The following is a 17938-nucleotide window of genomic DNA, read 5'->3' on the forward strand; positions in this document are numbered from 1 at the left end:
GTCAATTATATTCTAGAAGAAAAGAATAACACATTATTCCAATAATATTAAGATTTGCAGTGAGATTTTCACTATGATAACCTACATTTTTGTCAACTCCATACTTACATGAGCTCCGTACAAAATGTGCAATATTTGTAAAGGTAGCCTAAGCATCCATATGAATTCTACATTTTAGGTTTTATTATTTTATTACCACAAATTAACTTTTGAGTAATGTGATATATTTTAAATAGAAAAACATCGCTTCTTCACACAAAGAGAGCTCTTTTTGCAACTTAACCCGCTTTATATTTTGCAGGACAAAAGGGGATATTGCTCGAAATTACGATGCATCTCACGGCGGTGGTCCTAATGTTAATTCTGGTCGTGACGGGCATCGCCAAAGGTAATCTGAGATTTTGATCAGTCCACTGAGACAATTGACAACAGAGATGCACATTTGAGTCGTCAAAAACAAACTCTATTTTGAACCGTTTTACTTTTTGGGTGGAATTAAAGTAGGCGTATAACGGATGAATATTGTAGCATATTGCTCTGAATGTTTTATGTGTGTTTTGATTTTTGATGCAAACAGCTGCTGCTCTTTTCTTTCCGTCTCAGGTTGGGAATGCAGCGCAGGGTGCAACACAGAAAATGGGTTTTGTGAGAAGCAACTGAAATGCAGGTACTAAAAAGACTCCAGATTCCTGCGTAGAGGATAGCCTATGGGCTTTTGCAACCTTATTTCCATAAACTGCTGGAGCTAAATGGTCCTCCCTTTAGAGAAATGCAATTACAATCCAGCCAACTGGATCTTTTTTCTAGATTTGTTTGGCACTTGTGTTGTATTAAGCCAACTGCCAAATCAGCCCTTTGTTTGAACAGTAAAAAGCATTGCTATCCTGACAGATAGCGCTAAACTATGCTTCTGGTAACAAAGCATGCCCAGTTTAAAACGTTTTTCCTCTAGCAAATGCTACTGTATCTACTCTTGAGCCAAAATGAATATTCCATCTCTGTTAGTAAGGGAATGTAACCAATTGCTGCATAATTAAACATGTCTTTAATCTGTCATTTCACTTTAAGAGAACAGCATGCAGACATTATGGGGACAATACTGCAAAGCTCTGTGGGTGGTATATTTATAGTTGTGGATTGTTCCCATTTTCCCTCTTTCAGGTGCAAACCAGGGTGGCAAGGAAAGAACTGTGACCGGTGCATGCCCTTCCCCGGCTGTCTGCACGGCACATGTGAAAAGGCATGGCAGTGTGTCTGCGAGGAGGGCTGGGTTGGCAGCCTGTGTGACCAAGGTGAGTTTCATTAAGCTCCCCCTGACATTCATATCTCTATCTGCCTCCTGACACTTGCTGACATATCAGAGGTTATAGGTTGAGTCACAGAGCCTTGGTGACACACAGGTTGCCTCCGAATGAAGCTGGTGTCTGGAGAATATAGTTAACTGTATTTTTAGACAGGCAATGTTAGAGCAGAAAAGATCTGACAAAGGCAAAAGATAATTTATGGGTTAGTGACGAAAGCTGAAGCCACATAAAAACTGCGTAAATACGCATTATAAACTGCTGCTTTTGTGCTACTTAGCAAGACACACGATAGGAAAACATCAAAAGTGATGCACAGAGGCTGCAAAAAATTTAAATGTTAAAGCAATCTAAAAGTTTCCACTTCAGACACCCCTATTTAAATCAAGCATTTAAGTAATAATTCCTATAGTATCTACAAAGAACATTATCACATACTGTAAAAATGACTTGCTGCCCTTCAAGCAATAGAAGAAAAAAAGGGAGAGGATTAAAAGAAGAAAGATTTTTTTGGCTTCTGGCTCAGTTTGACCTCCTTATCAACACACGGTAAATATCTTGAAGCAAATGAGCTGCTTGCCTGTGAAACATGGTTGGTTATGTTCTCATTTTAGTTCTTGGTGACAAGATGCTGCGGTGGGGAGTGTGAGAGTGAGAGTGGAAACAAAGGAGAGGAAGGAAAAACAGGCAGAGAGAAGCACCAAACACCAAGATCTAAAAACAGCATGCTTTTTTTTAACAACAGATATTCGCCTGTGCTCGTCCAGGCCTTGTGCTGGTAATGCCACCTGCATAGAGACAGGAGAGGGGGGATACCTGTGCATCTGTCCCCACAGCTACACTGGGGAAAACTGCCACCTGAAGAGAGGACTGTGTCTCACAAACGGGTATCAGCACCTTTTATTTGAGTTTCTATTTTTAGTAAGCGAATACTCCAATGCTTTACAGCCTTATCTCCATTTGTTTATCATTAGGAGCAATAATCCAATGCTTTACAGCCTTATCTCCATTTGTTTATCATTGGGAGCAATAATCAATTCATGCCAAGGCAGCCAATCGAAACCACCCCACACTGTGGCTCGTGATTAAGTACTGTAGGTCCTACTAGCAGGCAGTTAGCAGAGAAAATATTGGATGTTATTTTTGTCCTTACTGCACAAACTGTAGCCGCTTTGGTTATGACTTGTAAGAGGCAAGAGGGTGTTTGACGCTCGCTTTGATACAGTTCCCCCACTAGTGAGAACTAGTGGGAACTGGCAAGGTTCCAACTTTGTGAAGGAAAACTCCATTTGAACAGGAAAAGTCAAATTTATTCTGAGGACTGACTTTTCTGGTGTGCAGCTCAACAACATTGCATAAAAGGCAAAGAACATGGTGTTTATAGTGAACAAATAGCGATAACAAACTCGGGTCCAAGCACCTGATGCAACTTGAAACTAGAGGTGCACCGACTCAGGGCAGGGGGGATTCATGAAACATGCAATTACTGATTTCTTCTGGCCACAAATTTACGGTGGAAATACCTTTATTTAGCCTATGCAAAGAAAGAAAACACAGATGACAATTCAAAATATATCATAATTATAATGGAAAGCATGTCACGTCATTGCACATTTTTAAGTGGGTATATGGAAATCCTAGAGCTTTCTCAGTGGGTATACTACGTATACATGCGTATCACGTAGACTACACCACTGTTTGGAGTCGTGTTTCTGGCCACCTGAAGGATGCAAGTCCAATACTCACTCCCTGTTAGCTCTGTTTTTGGTCTCTTTCACCTTTTGAGGGAATTATCTGACTCTTTACCTGCTAAATGCACCATTATGTTAACCAGCTAGTTGTAAACTCTGTCAGTTTGCCATTTGGTGCTGAGCAGGTAGTGTACAGTGGGGTTTTAGAGCTTTTTCAATGAAAACAGCTGCCTGCTGCTGACAAAAACGATGCCATGAGAGGGATGACAATGAACCAAAACAGTGAAGTTGAGACTGAACAGCTAAACAATGAGTTGAAAATCCGTAAAAACCGAGGAGAGCTGCACAGCCAGGTGATAATCTCCGTTGTTTCCTTTCAAATTGTCATTTGATATACATTATTGATACATCTGCCAAGGAGGTTATGTTTTCGGTTCGGTTTGTCCGGTTTCTTTAGTTTTTCTTGTCTGGATTACTGACAAACCACTGGCCTGATTGTCATTAAACTTAATGGAAGGGTGTAGCATGGGCAAAAGAAAGAGACAATACATTCTGGAGTGGATCTGAATGACTGGGCGGATACACAAATTATTTTTCACTTTCATTAACATTGATAGGGCTTTTGTGCTGCATTCATGTGGTGTTGGAATAATTGGAAAAATGATTTCCCGACTGGGAGAATTCACACTGCATTACCATTGTGAGATAGGGCATGCTTTGGCAGAGGTCTGCGCTCTCCGAGTGCCTTTGTAGTTATTATATAATATCGATTATAGATAGTTTTAAGATCATCAACCACAGTAGGGATACTGACAAGATTTGAAAGTGAAGTTGATTCATGTAAAAATTAAAGATAATGTGAACAACAGCCCTGCCATCATGTTGGTACATTCATTTAAAGGGACACTTGTAGCTTTCTGCAGGTTTAGGCCAGCCTTTTCTTTCAGTCAGCAATTGCAAAACATTGCAAACAATAAAAGCAAAGTGTGACTCAAGTGAGCTTACATTAAAAAAAAATAATCCTGCAGACATGCATTTTCAAACACACAAATTCTCATTCATCTTCCTCCTGTCATAAATACAGCAGCCGCCATGTTGATTGTGTTCTCCCCTTGTAAACAAGCAGACACCTGTAAGCAGTAGCTGGCGGTGTGTACCTCGGCAGCATCTTAAAGCTGCATCCAAATTCAGGGATCCTTTGAAGTCAGAATTTAAAAATGTGCTCAACGAGGCTGTCACATTTTTAAAAAGCTCCTCTATACAGTATGTCAAGAGAAATTCAGCATTCTTTTGTCAGTATTTGCAGGACACGACTGATGTGTACTTCGCATCTGTCAGCATCCCACAATTCACTGCTCCCCAGGCCATAGTCTCCCATATTGTTACATTCCTATTATTTACCAGGAGTTTGCCTTCAGGTGGTAATGAATGTGCTGATAAAGATAACACATGAACTGAACCAATTACTGTAAGAAGACACTGCAGAATGCACACAATGGTAACAAGGTATAAACTACAGTTTACTTTCATTCTGTTATATTGAAACACTGAAACTCATAATGTAAAATATGTTATTATGAAACTGCAAGTCTACCAAGTGAGCCACATTTACCACTATTGAAGCAATTGGAGGGCAAATTCCTGGAATGTTTGACTTTATGAGTCAACACGCTGTTAGTTTTGCCCTCATTTGGACAGGTTGAGCAGGGCCTTTAGGTCCTCTGAAGTACTCACCTTCATTGGTCGCGTCCATCAATGTATATTGCAATTGGCCCACAGTTAAAATGTGACAGAATCTCTGAATTTAACATTTGTAAAGAGCACTCAAACAAGTAATATTTCTAAACAAAAAACATCTTGAAGTTTTGCTTTAAGGCAAAGCATCCACAACAAAAACAATGGCTCATCCCTTTCTGTCTAGCCTCATCGCCTGCCCTTTTATTAATGGATTACAGACGGGCTTGATCCGTTCTTTTCCTACCCATCAGTAGGGTTGGGTACCGTAACGCGGTGCCAATAGGGCACCAGTTCCGACGTAAACCGTAGTAACAAGACCAAATAAGAATGAAAATTCCGGTTCCTCATTTCGGTGCCTGACTTTTTTTTTTTTTTCAGAAGCATCGCTGCACGGGACACTACGTTACCGTTAGCTAGTAGCTGGATTAAACACAATGGTTAAAATGCTGACAGCTTACGTTAAGCGGTGTAAAGTGTGGCTGTATTTCCCTGTAGAGGATTCCAACACCGGGACGCAACAGTCTGACTGCAGCTGCCGTTGTAGGATAAACACAGATGGTGCGTTTACTTGAAACTCGTCAGCCTTGTGGTGCATTTTAAGTTATTGTAAAATACAGAATAATTGATTTAGCACAGATATCGGAAAAAACCCAAACGATACCCAACCCTACCCATCAGATACATATGAAAGACTCTCTGGGGACACAGCTAGCTGACACAGCCCTCCAGACTCTGAACCCCACCATGTTTGTTCTCCGCCAGGCAGTCTTGTTATTGACTTGAATGAAGCTCCTAAAATTCATAGCCTACAGCTAAGTGTCAGTGAACTGACAGCTCTCCTCTTCCACTCAAAAAAAAAAAGAATCATTTGAGCCTTATTATAATTTCCACAATGAGATGAGTGGAGTTTCACTTGTATTCCAGGGGAATTCAACTCCATTAAAAGGTCTGTGTGAGGTTTTTATTAATCAGTTCTTCTGTGAAAACACCAGAGATTTCTAAAAAGTATGCCAGAGCTATTATTCTTTTGACTCACACAGACAGAATGTTAGGGACTTAAGCACTAAGCTACTATTAGAGATATTGATTGTTTTTTTCTCAGGGTTTTCATTAGTGCACAGTTTGTGAAGCATGGCTGCATTGATCAGATATGCTGCACTGGTACAGATTTCTCATTTGGAGAAAATTAGCCTTACACAATTTTTTTTCATTAGGGCTAAGCAAAATGACTATATATACACTCAGCAAAAACAGAAACGTCCTGTCACTTTCAACTGCTTTTATATTTTAAAAGGTGCTCTAAGCGATGTTGGGTGACGTCACTTCTTGTTGATGTTCTAAGTATTGTCAAACAAAACGGAGGCTAGCTCGCCCCTCCCTCCTCCTCATCCCATCCCCTCCCATGTTCTAACCCCCCAACCCCCAGCCCCAAATCTTGTCGGTTATTGGCTAGAACACTGTTATGTGTCGTGGTTTGCGCAGTTTGTTGTTGTTGCCGTTTTTTTTACAGTGTGTTCAGGGGACAGGCAGCTCGCGGATAGTGAGGAGATGTTTGCTGTATGTGACAAAAAATGTTGTAGCCTAAAAAACGCGTCACATCGCTTAGAGCACCTTTAAGCAAACTTAACATATGCAAATATGTGCATGAACATTAAAAGATGTAACAACTAAGACATAAACTGAACAATTTTAGCCCTCAGTATCTGGTATGGCCACCAGCTGCATTAATTACTGCGGTGCATCTCCTCCTTGTGTACTGCACCAGACTGGCCAGTTTTTGCGGTTGTTGTTGCCATGCCTAAGACACGTTCACGCAGATTAGCAGGGACCTTGGGCGTCTTTTCTTTGTTGTTTTTCAGAGTCAGTAGAAAGGTGTCTTTACTTTCCTAATTTTCTTTTAACTGTGACCTTAATTGCCTACCGCACTTAAGCGGTTATTGTCTTTTCGACCATTCAACAGGTGCATGTTCATTAATTGTTTATGGTTCATTGAACAAGCATGGAAAACATTGTTTAAACCCTTTACAATGAAGATCTCTAAAGTTATTTTTACAAAAGTATCTTTAAAATAGTGTCCTGAAAAAGGGGCGCTTCTTTTTTTTGCTGAGTTTATGTATACAATATATAATATCACAATATTAATGAGTGTATTGTTTGAGAGCTGAAACAGGCAACAGCAATTGATTGAATCGATTAGTCAATCTTGGAGCTAAAATGTCAAACATTTTTAGTAGTTAGTCAGTTGTCACTTGCCGTTTGTTTTTTGTTGCATGATAAACAATATTTTGGGGTTTGGGACTGTTGTTCGGACAAAATGTGCAATTTTATTACATCACCCTGAGTCTTTATGGGCATTTCTTAACTATTTTCTATCATTTTATAGACCTAAAGAGTAGAAAATGAAGAAGTTTCCCCTAAATGAAAGGAATGTTTAACATGCGTTGCAATATGCTGCAGCTCGGCTCTTTCTGGCTGTCCTGTGAGAACCATGCATCTCCAAAACGTCAGCTTTTCATGAGCTAATAAAGCAGCTCCGTTTTCAGCTTTGTGACAATTCATTTTTCAGATATTTTAATGGGTTCTGAAATGGGTTATATAGATTTAAAGTAGTAGGTACATTTTCTCAGCCCATTAGGACACTTAATCCTTCATTTTGTTTTGTGGAAACATTACAAAAATCAACAAATTTAGAGATACATGGTTCCCACAGGACAGCAACAAACTGTGAATCTTAATGTGATGTAATCAATGCAGCACCATCCGCATGATTAAAAGGGCACATAAGCAGGTAGATTTTAGGTAAGCAGGTAGAATCATTAATATATATTTAAAAAATAATTACCCCATGACAGTGTCCTGGGGGACCCCGCAAATTATGGATTTAGTACTAGAAAGCGTCCCATTAACATCCACTTTGTGAAATCTACCTGTAAAATAGAATTGGATGGCTGCTTTGCTGTATAACCACAGGATAAAATATTCTGCACTAAAGCTGTGCACTAGATAGTGAGCCTAATTTCCCCTGCTGTATATTCTTATTGTGTTGCTCTGTCCTCCAGCTTTCCTTGTCAGAACGGAGGTACATGTATGGATGCTGATGGTTCAGCTGGTAACTCTTCCTGTTTATGCCCCCCTGGATTTTCTGGAGACTTCTGTGAGATCAGCGTTGACAGCTGCCAGCCTAACCCCTGCCTCAACGGTGGTAACTGTACAAACCACGGCCTGGCCTTCACATGTGTCTGTCCACTTGGCTTCACTGGTTTCACTTGTAATGACACCACTAGCCTCTCGCCCTGCGCCGGCAGACCCTGCGCCAACAGGGGCACGTGTGTTGGTCAACCTGATGGAACCTTCCGGTGCGTTTGCCAGAAATGGTTTACAGGTCCCACGTGTTCCCTGCAGCACAGACCGAAAGCCAGATCCAAGCCGGTTGGGGCCAGGCCTGTGGACCACAGAGTGTTTGCGCTGACTCCGCAGCACTACTCCCTCCCTGCTCACACCTTCCACAAGCTCCTCAGACCACCCGAGAGAGACATGCTCAAGATCACCCTTAAGGAGACAGTCCACTCCCCCGGCGTCCTCGTCACCCATGGCCAGCTCGTCTGCTTTGGCATGCTGGCCCTGCTCACCTGCATGGTCATCCTGGGCACTACAGGCATTGTGTTTTTTGGCCGCTGTGAGACGTGGCTGGCCAATGCCAAGTACAGCCAGCTTGTTCGACAGCAAAGGGAACACCTGCTAAGAGAAGCTGGCGGCGCGAGCCAGGAGGAGCCGGAGCACTCAGTAAACATCATCCTGCCGGAGAAGATTAGACTCACCAGCTTTGGGAGACACTACACCTCCATCTGATTCAATCGTCTCTGCCTCTTACCCTTTCCCTCTGGAAGGATTTTAATATGAATGTCTAAAAATAGCACAAAGGAAATACTATAACTGTTGTACAGTTGTGTTAATAAAGTGAGAGAAACAGGACTACACTGGAATATATTTGAATTAAAGTCTACTGGACTAAGTGGACAACCATGAAACTGGATTGTAAATGTCATTTTTATTGTACTGTTATAAACTATCCATTCAAAATATATGAAATTATAAAAGATGTCCTACCTTGGTGGTTGGTAAAGATGTCATGTTGATGTATTTAAGATTTTTGACTTTACAATGTTTTAACCTCTTTGTTACATGTTGATTTGGAATACAATAATGGGGGTAATATTACAAAAGGAGAAATGACCACTTTTATTTCAGTTTATTTGTATTTAAAACAAAGTAATCGCATTGAGTTTTCATTTGTTAAATTGTTCTCCGGTTTCAGCTTCTCAAATGTGTGGATTTGATGCTTTCTTTGTCTTATTTGATAGTAAACTGAATATCTTTGGGTGTTTGGACCATTGGGTGAATCGAAATACATCACCAAGGCCATGGGATAGTTTAATTAGCATTTTCTTTTGACTATTTTCTGACGAGAAAATAATCAGCAGATTAATAACAATGTCAATGCAGCATTTAGTGACTTCGCCATTTTATAATTAATGCAGAAATACATAGAGAGTGTGTACAGTATGTGCAGTTAAATTACTATATGCTATACTATATAATTAGATATTACTATGTGCCAATACAGTATATACCTGAAGGTAAGTTTACTTTCCCAATGCCATCCAATTTTCACTCTCTGCAGATGTATTACTAAGATGTTGGTCTTAAAAGGTACCTTAGTAGATGTTATAAAGATGCAGGTTCACAGCTCCTCAAGAAATGCTTGGTATCCATGGCATGCATATATTCACACCTTCACCTATTGATCAGTCTCAATTGCAGTGTCTCAGAGGTTGTTAGATTTTCCAACACTGCTTCTCACCGCCAGTGTTGCAATTTCACAAGCCATGCACCATGCATCTCTGAGCCCAGAAATCAATACTGTGACATCTGTAAAAAAGTTGGTTTGTCTCATCACGCATGAGATGGACACCTATACTTCTGATGGAGGGAGAAGTAAATGTATGGAAAACAAGAAAACATACTGTATGTCTGCCACCCAGTAACGACATGTGGAACTTTAAAATATTCAAATTAACTGCTGATATAAGGAGTACTGTCATAATAGAGTGGGAGAATTTTCTCTCACTCTCACAATAAGTCCCCTTCAGCCCCCATTCAGCATGTGAGGAGATGCTGTTAATGTGGTGGGTTTTGTCTATCTATTCCCTGATAGGGAGGTTATCTCGTACTTAAATCATAACAGTTACATTTCAGGTTGTGTATTATATTGTGCAGTAGTAAAATTGTAATGATTTACAGATGGCATTTCTACAAGGGGGCAGTGACTGTAACTGTGCAGTACTTATCAGTATGTGTTCCAGTCTGGAATTATTTGCTGTTGTGCTTGGGCCAGATAATGTTTTGTTGTACTTTTATTGCTTTTAATAAAATCTATAAAAATCACCTTATTTTGTCTGCTTGGTCCTGTTCAGGTCTCAAAAAACTTTGTTGAATCTCTTTGACCTGCTCTTGACACAACAAGGAGGTTAGGACAAGAACAGATACTTGGCAAAGCTAATACATCAGATGTTTCACAGTATGAGATCCAACGGACGCATACTGTATGCACCACCACCACCTATCGGTTCTGAAAGCAGTGGAACACCTGCTCTCCTGCTCTGTGATGCTTAGTAAATTCCTCCCCAGGGGGCCAACTCACTGATTATCAACTGAATGATAACAGCGACTGTCGGCACTCCTACTCTGTCCCTAATGGTATCACAGTTTCAGATAGCAGTCTCTGTCTCCGCCTTGTGGTGCAACTTATCTACATCACCAGGACTTAAGCTGCAGTACTCAATAAGCAAGATCTGAAATTTTAAGTAAAGTATCTCTCCCTAGGAAATAGCATGTTGTTGTGTCCTATTGCTCAAATAAAACAATGGCATTGGCTAAAAGTAATGAATCAAACTCTAAGAGGGAAATTATATTTTACAGCTGCAAAAAAAGTGCTGAATCTACAAAAAACTGCATAACATCTTTTTACGCTCTTATCTTTAGTATCTTTTGGAGTGGAGCACCCCACATTGGTTTGTTTTATTTACCTACATACGCCAAAGTACAGTATATTGGAGAAACGTTTAGTATTGATGGGTTTGTAGTGAAACGCACACTGGTTTGCAACTCGCTCTGTGCAGTTTGTATGCAGACTGGTTGGTATAGTTTACCAGTATCAAATCATGATCTGATTCTGAAATCATGATTACAAGACCCTGCACACTCCTACAGTTGTGTTTCAATTACTCTGGCTGATTAAATGTCAGGTTGGGTTGGGTGGACATTGTTTGCTGGGAATTACATTGTCACTAAACTATGTACTAATAAGAATGATAAAAGCACGGTCAGGTGGGATTTCTCTACCCCATAATTGTTATGACGTACAGGACAAGACGCATTTGCTTCAGGTCGGGACTTGACCCCACAGTTTAAGCTGATTTAATCTTGTGTTGCTCGGATACAACAATACTCTCCTGTGTCCAGCCAGTTTGAGAGGACTGCGCTCTGTTAGGTCCTGGAGTTTGGCAGACCCAAAAGCAGAGGCAGAATAGAGCTTGAGTATTTAATGAATGACTAAAATACAAACCAAAAAGGTGTCCAGCAAAACAGCAGGTAACGGAAAATCCCAAATACGTGAAAGTAAAACTGGGAATAAACGGGACCAAAAACACAGAGACGAAACGGGTAACGCACAGACAGACACTCCAAAACAGGAAAAAAAAAAAAGAATGATCCGACACCGGACAGGGGGAAGACAAAGACTAAATACACAGGGTAACGAGGAAACACAAGACAGGTGACACAAGGCTGGGAAACAGGTGAACCAAATAGTCAAAATAAATCAACCCCAGAGGGGCGAGGGAAGGCACAAGAGTCACTCGGGGCAAAGGAAATTGAGGACAGCGGGACCCAGGGAACTGGGGACAGAAGGGCCGGGGCACCAAGGTGCTGTGGCCAGCTAGTCCTGGGGTCCAGGGCTGCGGACAGCAGCGAAGGCAGAACCCCTTGGGCGGCCGAAAAGGCCATTGAGGACCTTCAGGAGGTCGAGCAGGACGGGGAAGATCCTCAGGCGGCCGAAGGTAGAGCCCCTCAGGCGGCCGAGCAGGACGTCAAAGATTCAGATGCAGCCGTCGGCGAAGGCGAAACCCCTCTGGAGGACGTCCGCGAAGGCCGAGCAGGTCTGCGGCAAAGGCGAAACCCCTCAGAAGGACAGGCAGACCGAGCAGGAGAAGGGGCAGCTGGGCTGAAGACAGGCGACGGGTCAGCTGGGCTGGAGTCCGCCAAACAGGCAACGGGAACAGAGGTTGACAGGGGCAGGAGTGGTTCTGGAAGGCTGCACGTCAGCGGAGGAACGCTGGTCCGCTCAGGAACGCTGGTAACGCCTGCCAGCTCTGGGCCACTGGTAACGCTGGTCAGCTCAGGAACTGGCTCGCTGGACAGCACGGGCTCGAGGCCGCTGGACAGCGAGGACTCTGGGCTGAAGAGAGGGTGAAGCAGGGCATGGCGTCGGGAGCCACGTTGTCTTCTTCCCCGTCTCCGGCCTCCACGGTTCCCAGGGATTATGGCTAGGCGAGTACCCTCAAAAGCTTGCTTGCAGTCAGGGGTATCTGCTGAACAGACAGCTGCTGAGCTGACAGACAGGAGTTCAGGGGAGCTGCTAGAAAGCGTACTGGACCCTTGTTTTCCAGCTTGAAGACTGGCTGCTTTGGCCTCCTCAGTCCGTCTAGCACACTTAGCAATATATTGAAAAACAGTCAAGTCTCTGGCTCTCCTCCAGGTGGAGAACCAACAGGACTAGGACTACTAGGCACAGGAGCAGGCCTGGTGACTGACCAAAAAAAAAAACAGAAGTCAAAGTCCTAGTGGGCTGAGCAACAGGTAGGCTGGTGGGTGCTTGCTGGCACTGGGGTAGGCCGGAGTGAGAAGAGGAACGTTGGTGGATTTAGCTGGCTTGGAAGAACACAAACTCTTAGCAGATGAACGAGCTGGAGTTGAAATGAAGCGTTTAACCCAGTCTGGAATGGAGTCATTAAACCAGGGCTTCTGACACCATTTCACGAGCCAACGACAAAAATGCCTCTTTCTGGCACTCACTGTCAGTCTCCTTCCACATGGCTTTCAGCTGAATAAGGTCACAAATAAGCTTGCAGAGTTCATCCGACATGGAATGTGCAGGATCCATTGTCAGGTTAGCTTGAGCAGCAAACAGCAGGGAAAGAGGAAAAAACTAAAAAAAGCAAAAACAGTGAACCCACCGGAAAACGAAGCCTCTCTGCTGGGTCCAAGTGGTCAGATCATTCTGTTAGGTCCTGGAGTTTGGCAGACCCAAAAGCAGAGGCAGCAGGCAGAATAGAGCTTGAGTATTTAATGAATGAATAAAATACAAACAAAAAGGTGTCCAGCAAAACAGCAGGTAACGGAAAATCCAAAATACGTGAAAGTAAAACCGGGAATAAACAGGACCAAAAACACAGAGAGGAAACAGGTAACTCACAAACAGACACTCCAAAACAGAAAAACAATACAATGATCTGACACCAGACAGGGGGAAGACAAAGACTAAATACACAGGGTAACGAGGAAACACAAGACAGGTGACACAAGGCTGGGAAACAGGTGAAACACATAGGGCAATTACAAGGGCGGGAAAACACAGGAAGTAAAACAAGACAAGACAAGACAGAAAACAAAACCGTCAAAATAAAACAGGAAACAGAGCAAAAATACAAAACAAGTTTATGTTTATATTCATGTAAGACAGTGGTTCACGTTTATGATGTGTTTAAACCCCCTACCACTAGATGGCTATGCTGAGACGCACCACTAGTGTCCTTGCCTAACAGTGCCTAGCAGTGCCTGACTTTTTGCTAGAAGCTAACAATGTAGCTATGGCTGAACTTTGGCCTACTTTAGCATATAAAAATTTGCTCACTAAGAACCTGTGAACCACAATCCCAAACTGGCAGTTTGATTTTCTGTGTACTGAATTGTTTACCTAAAGTAAACTTCTTTGACTTTTATGCACATCATGTCTTTTTTAAAATATAGTTTTTTCTAAAATTATACTTTAAAAAAATCCCAATATATCGCCTTACGCACAGTATCGAAATATATTGCAATATATTGAATCGTGACCCGTGTATCGTGATACGGATCGTATCGCCAGATTCTTGCCAATACACAGCCCTAACACTTATTGATGATAAGAAGCTGTATAATTTACAACTTACAAAATGTATCTTAACAACCCTACCCATGCCATTTCCTGCCCTGCCTTCTTTTTGTCACACCGCTAAATTTCATCCGTCAAAATCAATCTAATTAGGCAACATAAATAAAAACTGTTTCCTCTGCCTGCCATTTTGGGACAAAAATGAATGCATTATTAATGATTCATCAGAAAACTGAAACAATTGTAAATGGATCATGTGTTTATAAATCACTTTATGTTAAAGAATAAATTAATTTCAACTTCGCCACTGAATCCAGAGTTCACTTAATGGTGTTCCTGCACATGCATTATACTATACAAACAACATCTCATTGAAATGTTGATGATGTTGGCTTTGGATTACTGTGTGGACAGATATATGAAACAGTGACTCTCCCAAACCATGATGGTCTTGATAAATTCAACATGTTTAGAATTCCTTTAAAGCATAAGTGAGAGTCAGCAGTTTTGGTTTCCCATTAATGCTTTTCAGCCTATAGAGAGAAGTGCTGACGCATTTCAGTCTTTTTTTTTTTTTCAGTCTCATTTTGATGCGTGAAAAACCATGTAGTCCCTGAGTATGACCACAAGGCGTCAGCCATCTAATAGGAGACAGACAGAGGCTGTCTGTAGACCACACAGTTTAGCATCAAATGATGCATTTCACTGCACTGAAAACATTTTGTTTTTGCAAGTTAATTGCAAGTATTGACACGCCAATATTCAATATTATATCTAAAAGAGCTAAACAAAACTCTCATGTTATACTGAGTCCTTAAAAAAAGATGTTTAAAACAACAATATATCATTATAACAATGTGATTTCTGGTTTCCATTTTACTGGTCTTCTTATGAGCAATAACACAGACCATTAGGAGTCGAGGATGAGTGCTGCCTGTCCCACGTAACATAGCATTCATTCATATTTTGTCGCTGCACCATTTCATTTCATCTGTGGGTTTTCTTTTTCTCTGTGCTACATCCAGCAATGTCTTACTTCTGACTAAACTTGTGTCTCAGGGAGACTCCTGCTGTGTTACTCAATGACCTACAAAAGCTAGCCTTAAAATTCCCTGAGAGTCTAATAGATTTGAATATCTGCAGTTATGTAAGTTAAAGGATCTAAAATGTTAAACTGAATGTTAATCAGCATGGCTTGCATATAGATTCTTGATGCTGCAACGCCTCTTACGGCGGTGAATTCAGGCAATACTTGTGAGTGACAATGCTGTAACCAAGGCTCCATTAAAAGGTCCCGAATAAACTTTACTTCATAACACTTTCAGTTCTTAAATAGTGTCCATATTCCAGTAAACCTATCCTCACAGTGAAACTAAAACTGAAGTATGGAGAAGGTTGTTTAGAGCATGGTTAAATGTTTCCATGTTAAACCTGAAGCACAGAGGTTTAACTAAAACATTTTTGTGTGCTGAGGCCCCGGCTCCCCACCACCAGACATTCATTTGTAGAGTTATGACCATGGGGAGAGAAGGGCCCTAACCTTCAAAGCTGACCTGAGAAGCTGCAAAAAAAACACCTCAGCACACCCATTCTGCTCCCTCCAAGTCATAAAGCAAAAACAGAACAGCAAAAGTTAAATACACCCCCCCCCCCCCTCCCCGCCACCCACCAGCTTGAGACCCTTAACCCTTTGTTCCCGTCCGCCTCCCGTGACAGATGAAACTCAACATCTATGGAAAATTGCACATGGAAGTAATCCAGAGTCGAAGAATTTTCAGTGGGGGGGATACACTGGAAGACATTTGACTCATGCAGGTACCCCTCAATCAACTGACAGCTACACATATATAATGGGTCTTTAATGTGTTCCAGATGAGCAAGAAAATAAGGTCACTGTAAAGCCCCTGCAGTCAGACGAGCAGCATATGTTCTAATGTAATGTGTACTTGTGACCCATTATATACTCCATATCTATCATCTGTGTTCAGTTCAATGAAGGTGATTTTTTTTTTTATACGTTTTATTGGAAAAAAATTTGGTAGCCAGAGGACAGCCAGAGGAGGACAAGAAAAAAGCTAAGATTAGACAAATGTCTGGAAAAATGAATACAATTTTATATACCGTCTCTCTCTGCTTTCCTATCCTTAATCGTCCATTGTACAGCTGCAACCAACTATGATTGATTATCTTTGATATGAAATTGTCAGAAAATAGTGAAATTGCCCATCACAATTCCCCAGATCCTAAGGTAATGCCTTCAAATTGCTGGCTTTGTTTGACCAAGACTCCAAAATGATTTGCAGTAGTGTATAAAGATATAACAAAGAGAAAAACAGCAAGGTACTAGAAATGTCTGCGATCTCCAACAAAAGTACTGAGGAACCGGTTGACTTGTTCCTCATGTGGGGACATAATGTGTCAAAGACATAATGTGGGGCATAATCTGAGCTTTCTAACTGTGGGACCACATAAACACAAAGTCCTGAAAACTGGACGGACGGGATCTATCTCGCTGCCACAGCTCAGATCTGAAGATAAGCAGAGATCTTGTTTTCCTGACCCACAACATAAGCTCTCATATTTCAGTCAACTTTATTACAACCACTAATTTCAAAGTGATATTTAAAGCTGCAACTCTTTTTTTTCTTCTTTTTTTCAAAGCCATGATTCATAAGCACTGTTTTCTGGTAAAATGACCAACAATGAGCATCCTTGTATTGTCATTACATTTAAGTTTCTAAAACCCTGTTGTGATGTGTCTACAATAATGTATGTCCCGGTTGTGACTCTGCCTAGAGGTAACGGCTTTATATTCCAGAGTTGACTATGAATAATGGCGCAGTGAAGCTGGAGACACAGGGAACCAAAGCATCAGACAAGATGTTGCTCAACAAACAGGTTGTGTCAGCGTTATTATCTGGTATCCTGAGTCATCTGTGTCTAAGGCATTGCTCCCCGTTGTGTCTTCATTGAGTCGTGACTCTTATCTGAGGCTTCTGAAGGTGGTTTTCCCTCAGTTTTACAGGGAAAATGTATAATGTAGTAAATGTGTTTTACTACAAAGCAATGAAATCCTTTTCCAGGAAAAATACAAAAAGCATACATTTTTACACATTTGGCAACATGGTGATTTTCATGTATGTTTGCAGATATGCTGAAGGCTCATGGCAGCAATAACTCACTACAGAGAGTTACAGATATATCAGTAGCCTGTGTACGTGCGCTTACACATTAAATGCCTTCATTACTAACACTGTTTTCCTGCTCTGGGATTGGTGTCCTAAGCCCTGAAAACATGTGTGTGTTTTGACCCTTACAGGTGGATAGATCACTCAGCATAATAGGATCAAGTGTGATTATCCTCATTTAATTGTGAGAGGTCAAAGGCTTAGGAAGGGGCTGTGGAGAACAAAGCACTGGTTTGTTACTGCAGTATTAACCGAAGATGATCTACATAATCACTATCTGTATAGTTTTAAAGGTGCCTGACCACTAAGAAGATACAATATTTCATCCTGATTACAGAAAGCTCTGCCCAGAGTAGACAATGCTCTCAGGGGAAAAAAAATGTTTGAAGATTTTTGTTGCCCTTCACTTTGAGAATAAATTGGTTTTAATTGAGAATCACTGTCAATCTGGTTTAAAATAATGCAGTAACTGATGTTTTAAAATACTTTTTATGTTTGGAGCTTTTGGAAGATCTAATTTTTTAAGTGATTTCATATTTTCAGCTTCTCCACACCAATTTCAGTGGCTGCACTTTAGAAAGGAGATTTGTGGTTAGAATCTATGAGAGGCCCGTTGTACTATATGCAGGAAATTGAACATTTATCCTTTTGTCTTTTTACCAAGAGACCAAATTACTGTAAAATCATATGCACACCATGATGATATTGCAAAAAGAGAGTAAAAAGGAAAACACACCATCTCCCCCACCTTGATGCAACTTACACAATTTAGGTATTTAGTTTGAAATAAAATAGGCCTGCAATAAAGGA

The 17938-nt window shown here is 41.2% G+C and overlaps 1 protein-coding gene across 1 annotated transcript; it reads left to right on the top strand.

Annotated features, from left to right (window-relative positions):
• The first annotated feature begins 330 nt into the window (after positions 1 to 330).
• Positions 331 to 8578, top strand: dlk1 (delta like non-canonical Notch ligand 1). Its single transcript, XM_078276669.1, has 5 exons — positions 331 to 388; positions 604 to 667; positions 1162 to 1292; positions 2047 to 2188; positions 7789 to 8578. The coding sequence occupies exons 1-5, from the start codon at positions 331 to 333 to the stop codon at positions 8576 to 8578; spliced, it is 1185 nt and encodes a 394-aa protein (XP_078132795.1).
• The last annotated feature ends 9360 nt before the right edge of the window (positions 8579 to 17938 follow it).

This window comes from Sander vitreus, chromosome 20 (assembly GCF_031162955.1).
Source record: "Sander vitreus isolate 19-12246 chromosome 20, sanVit1, whole genome shotgun sequence".
Lineage (NCBI taxonomy): Eukaryota > Metazoa > Chordata > Actinopteri > Perciformes > Percidae > Sander > Sander vitreus.

Bases quoted from the DNA above. Each gene is read 5' to 3' on its own strand.
- dlk1 (XM_078276669.1), top strand. From the start codon at position 331: ATGCATCTCACGGCGGTGGTCCTAATGTTAATTCTGGTCGTGACGGGC. The intron at 389-603 runs GTAATCTGAGAT...TTTCCGTCTCAG, and splicing joins CGTGACGGGCATCGCCAAAG to GTTGGGAATGCAGCGCAGGG. The intron at 1,293-2,046 runs GTGAGTTTCATT...TTTTAACAACAG, and splicing joins TGGCAGCCTGTGTGACCAAG to ATATTCGCCTGTGCTCGTCC.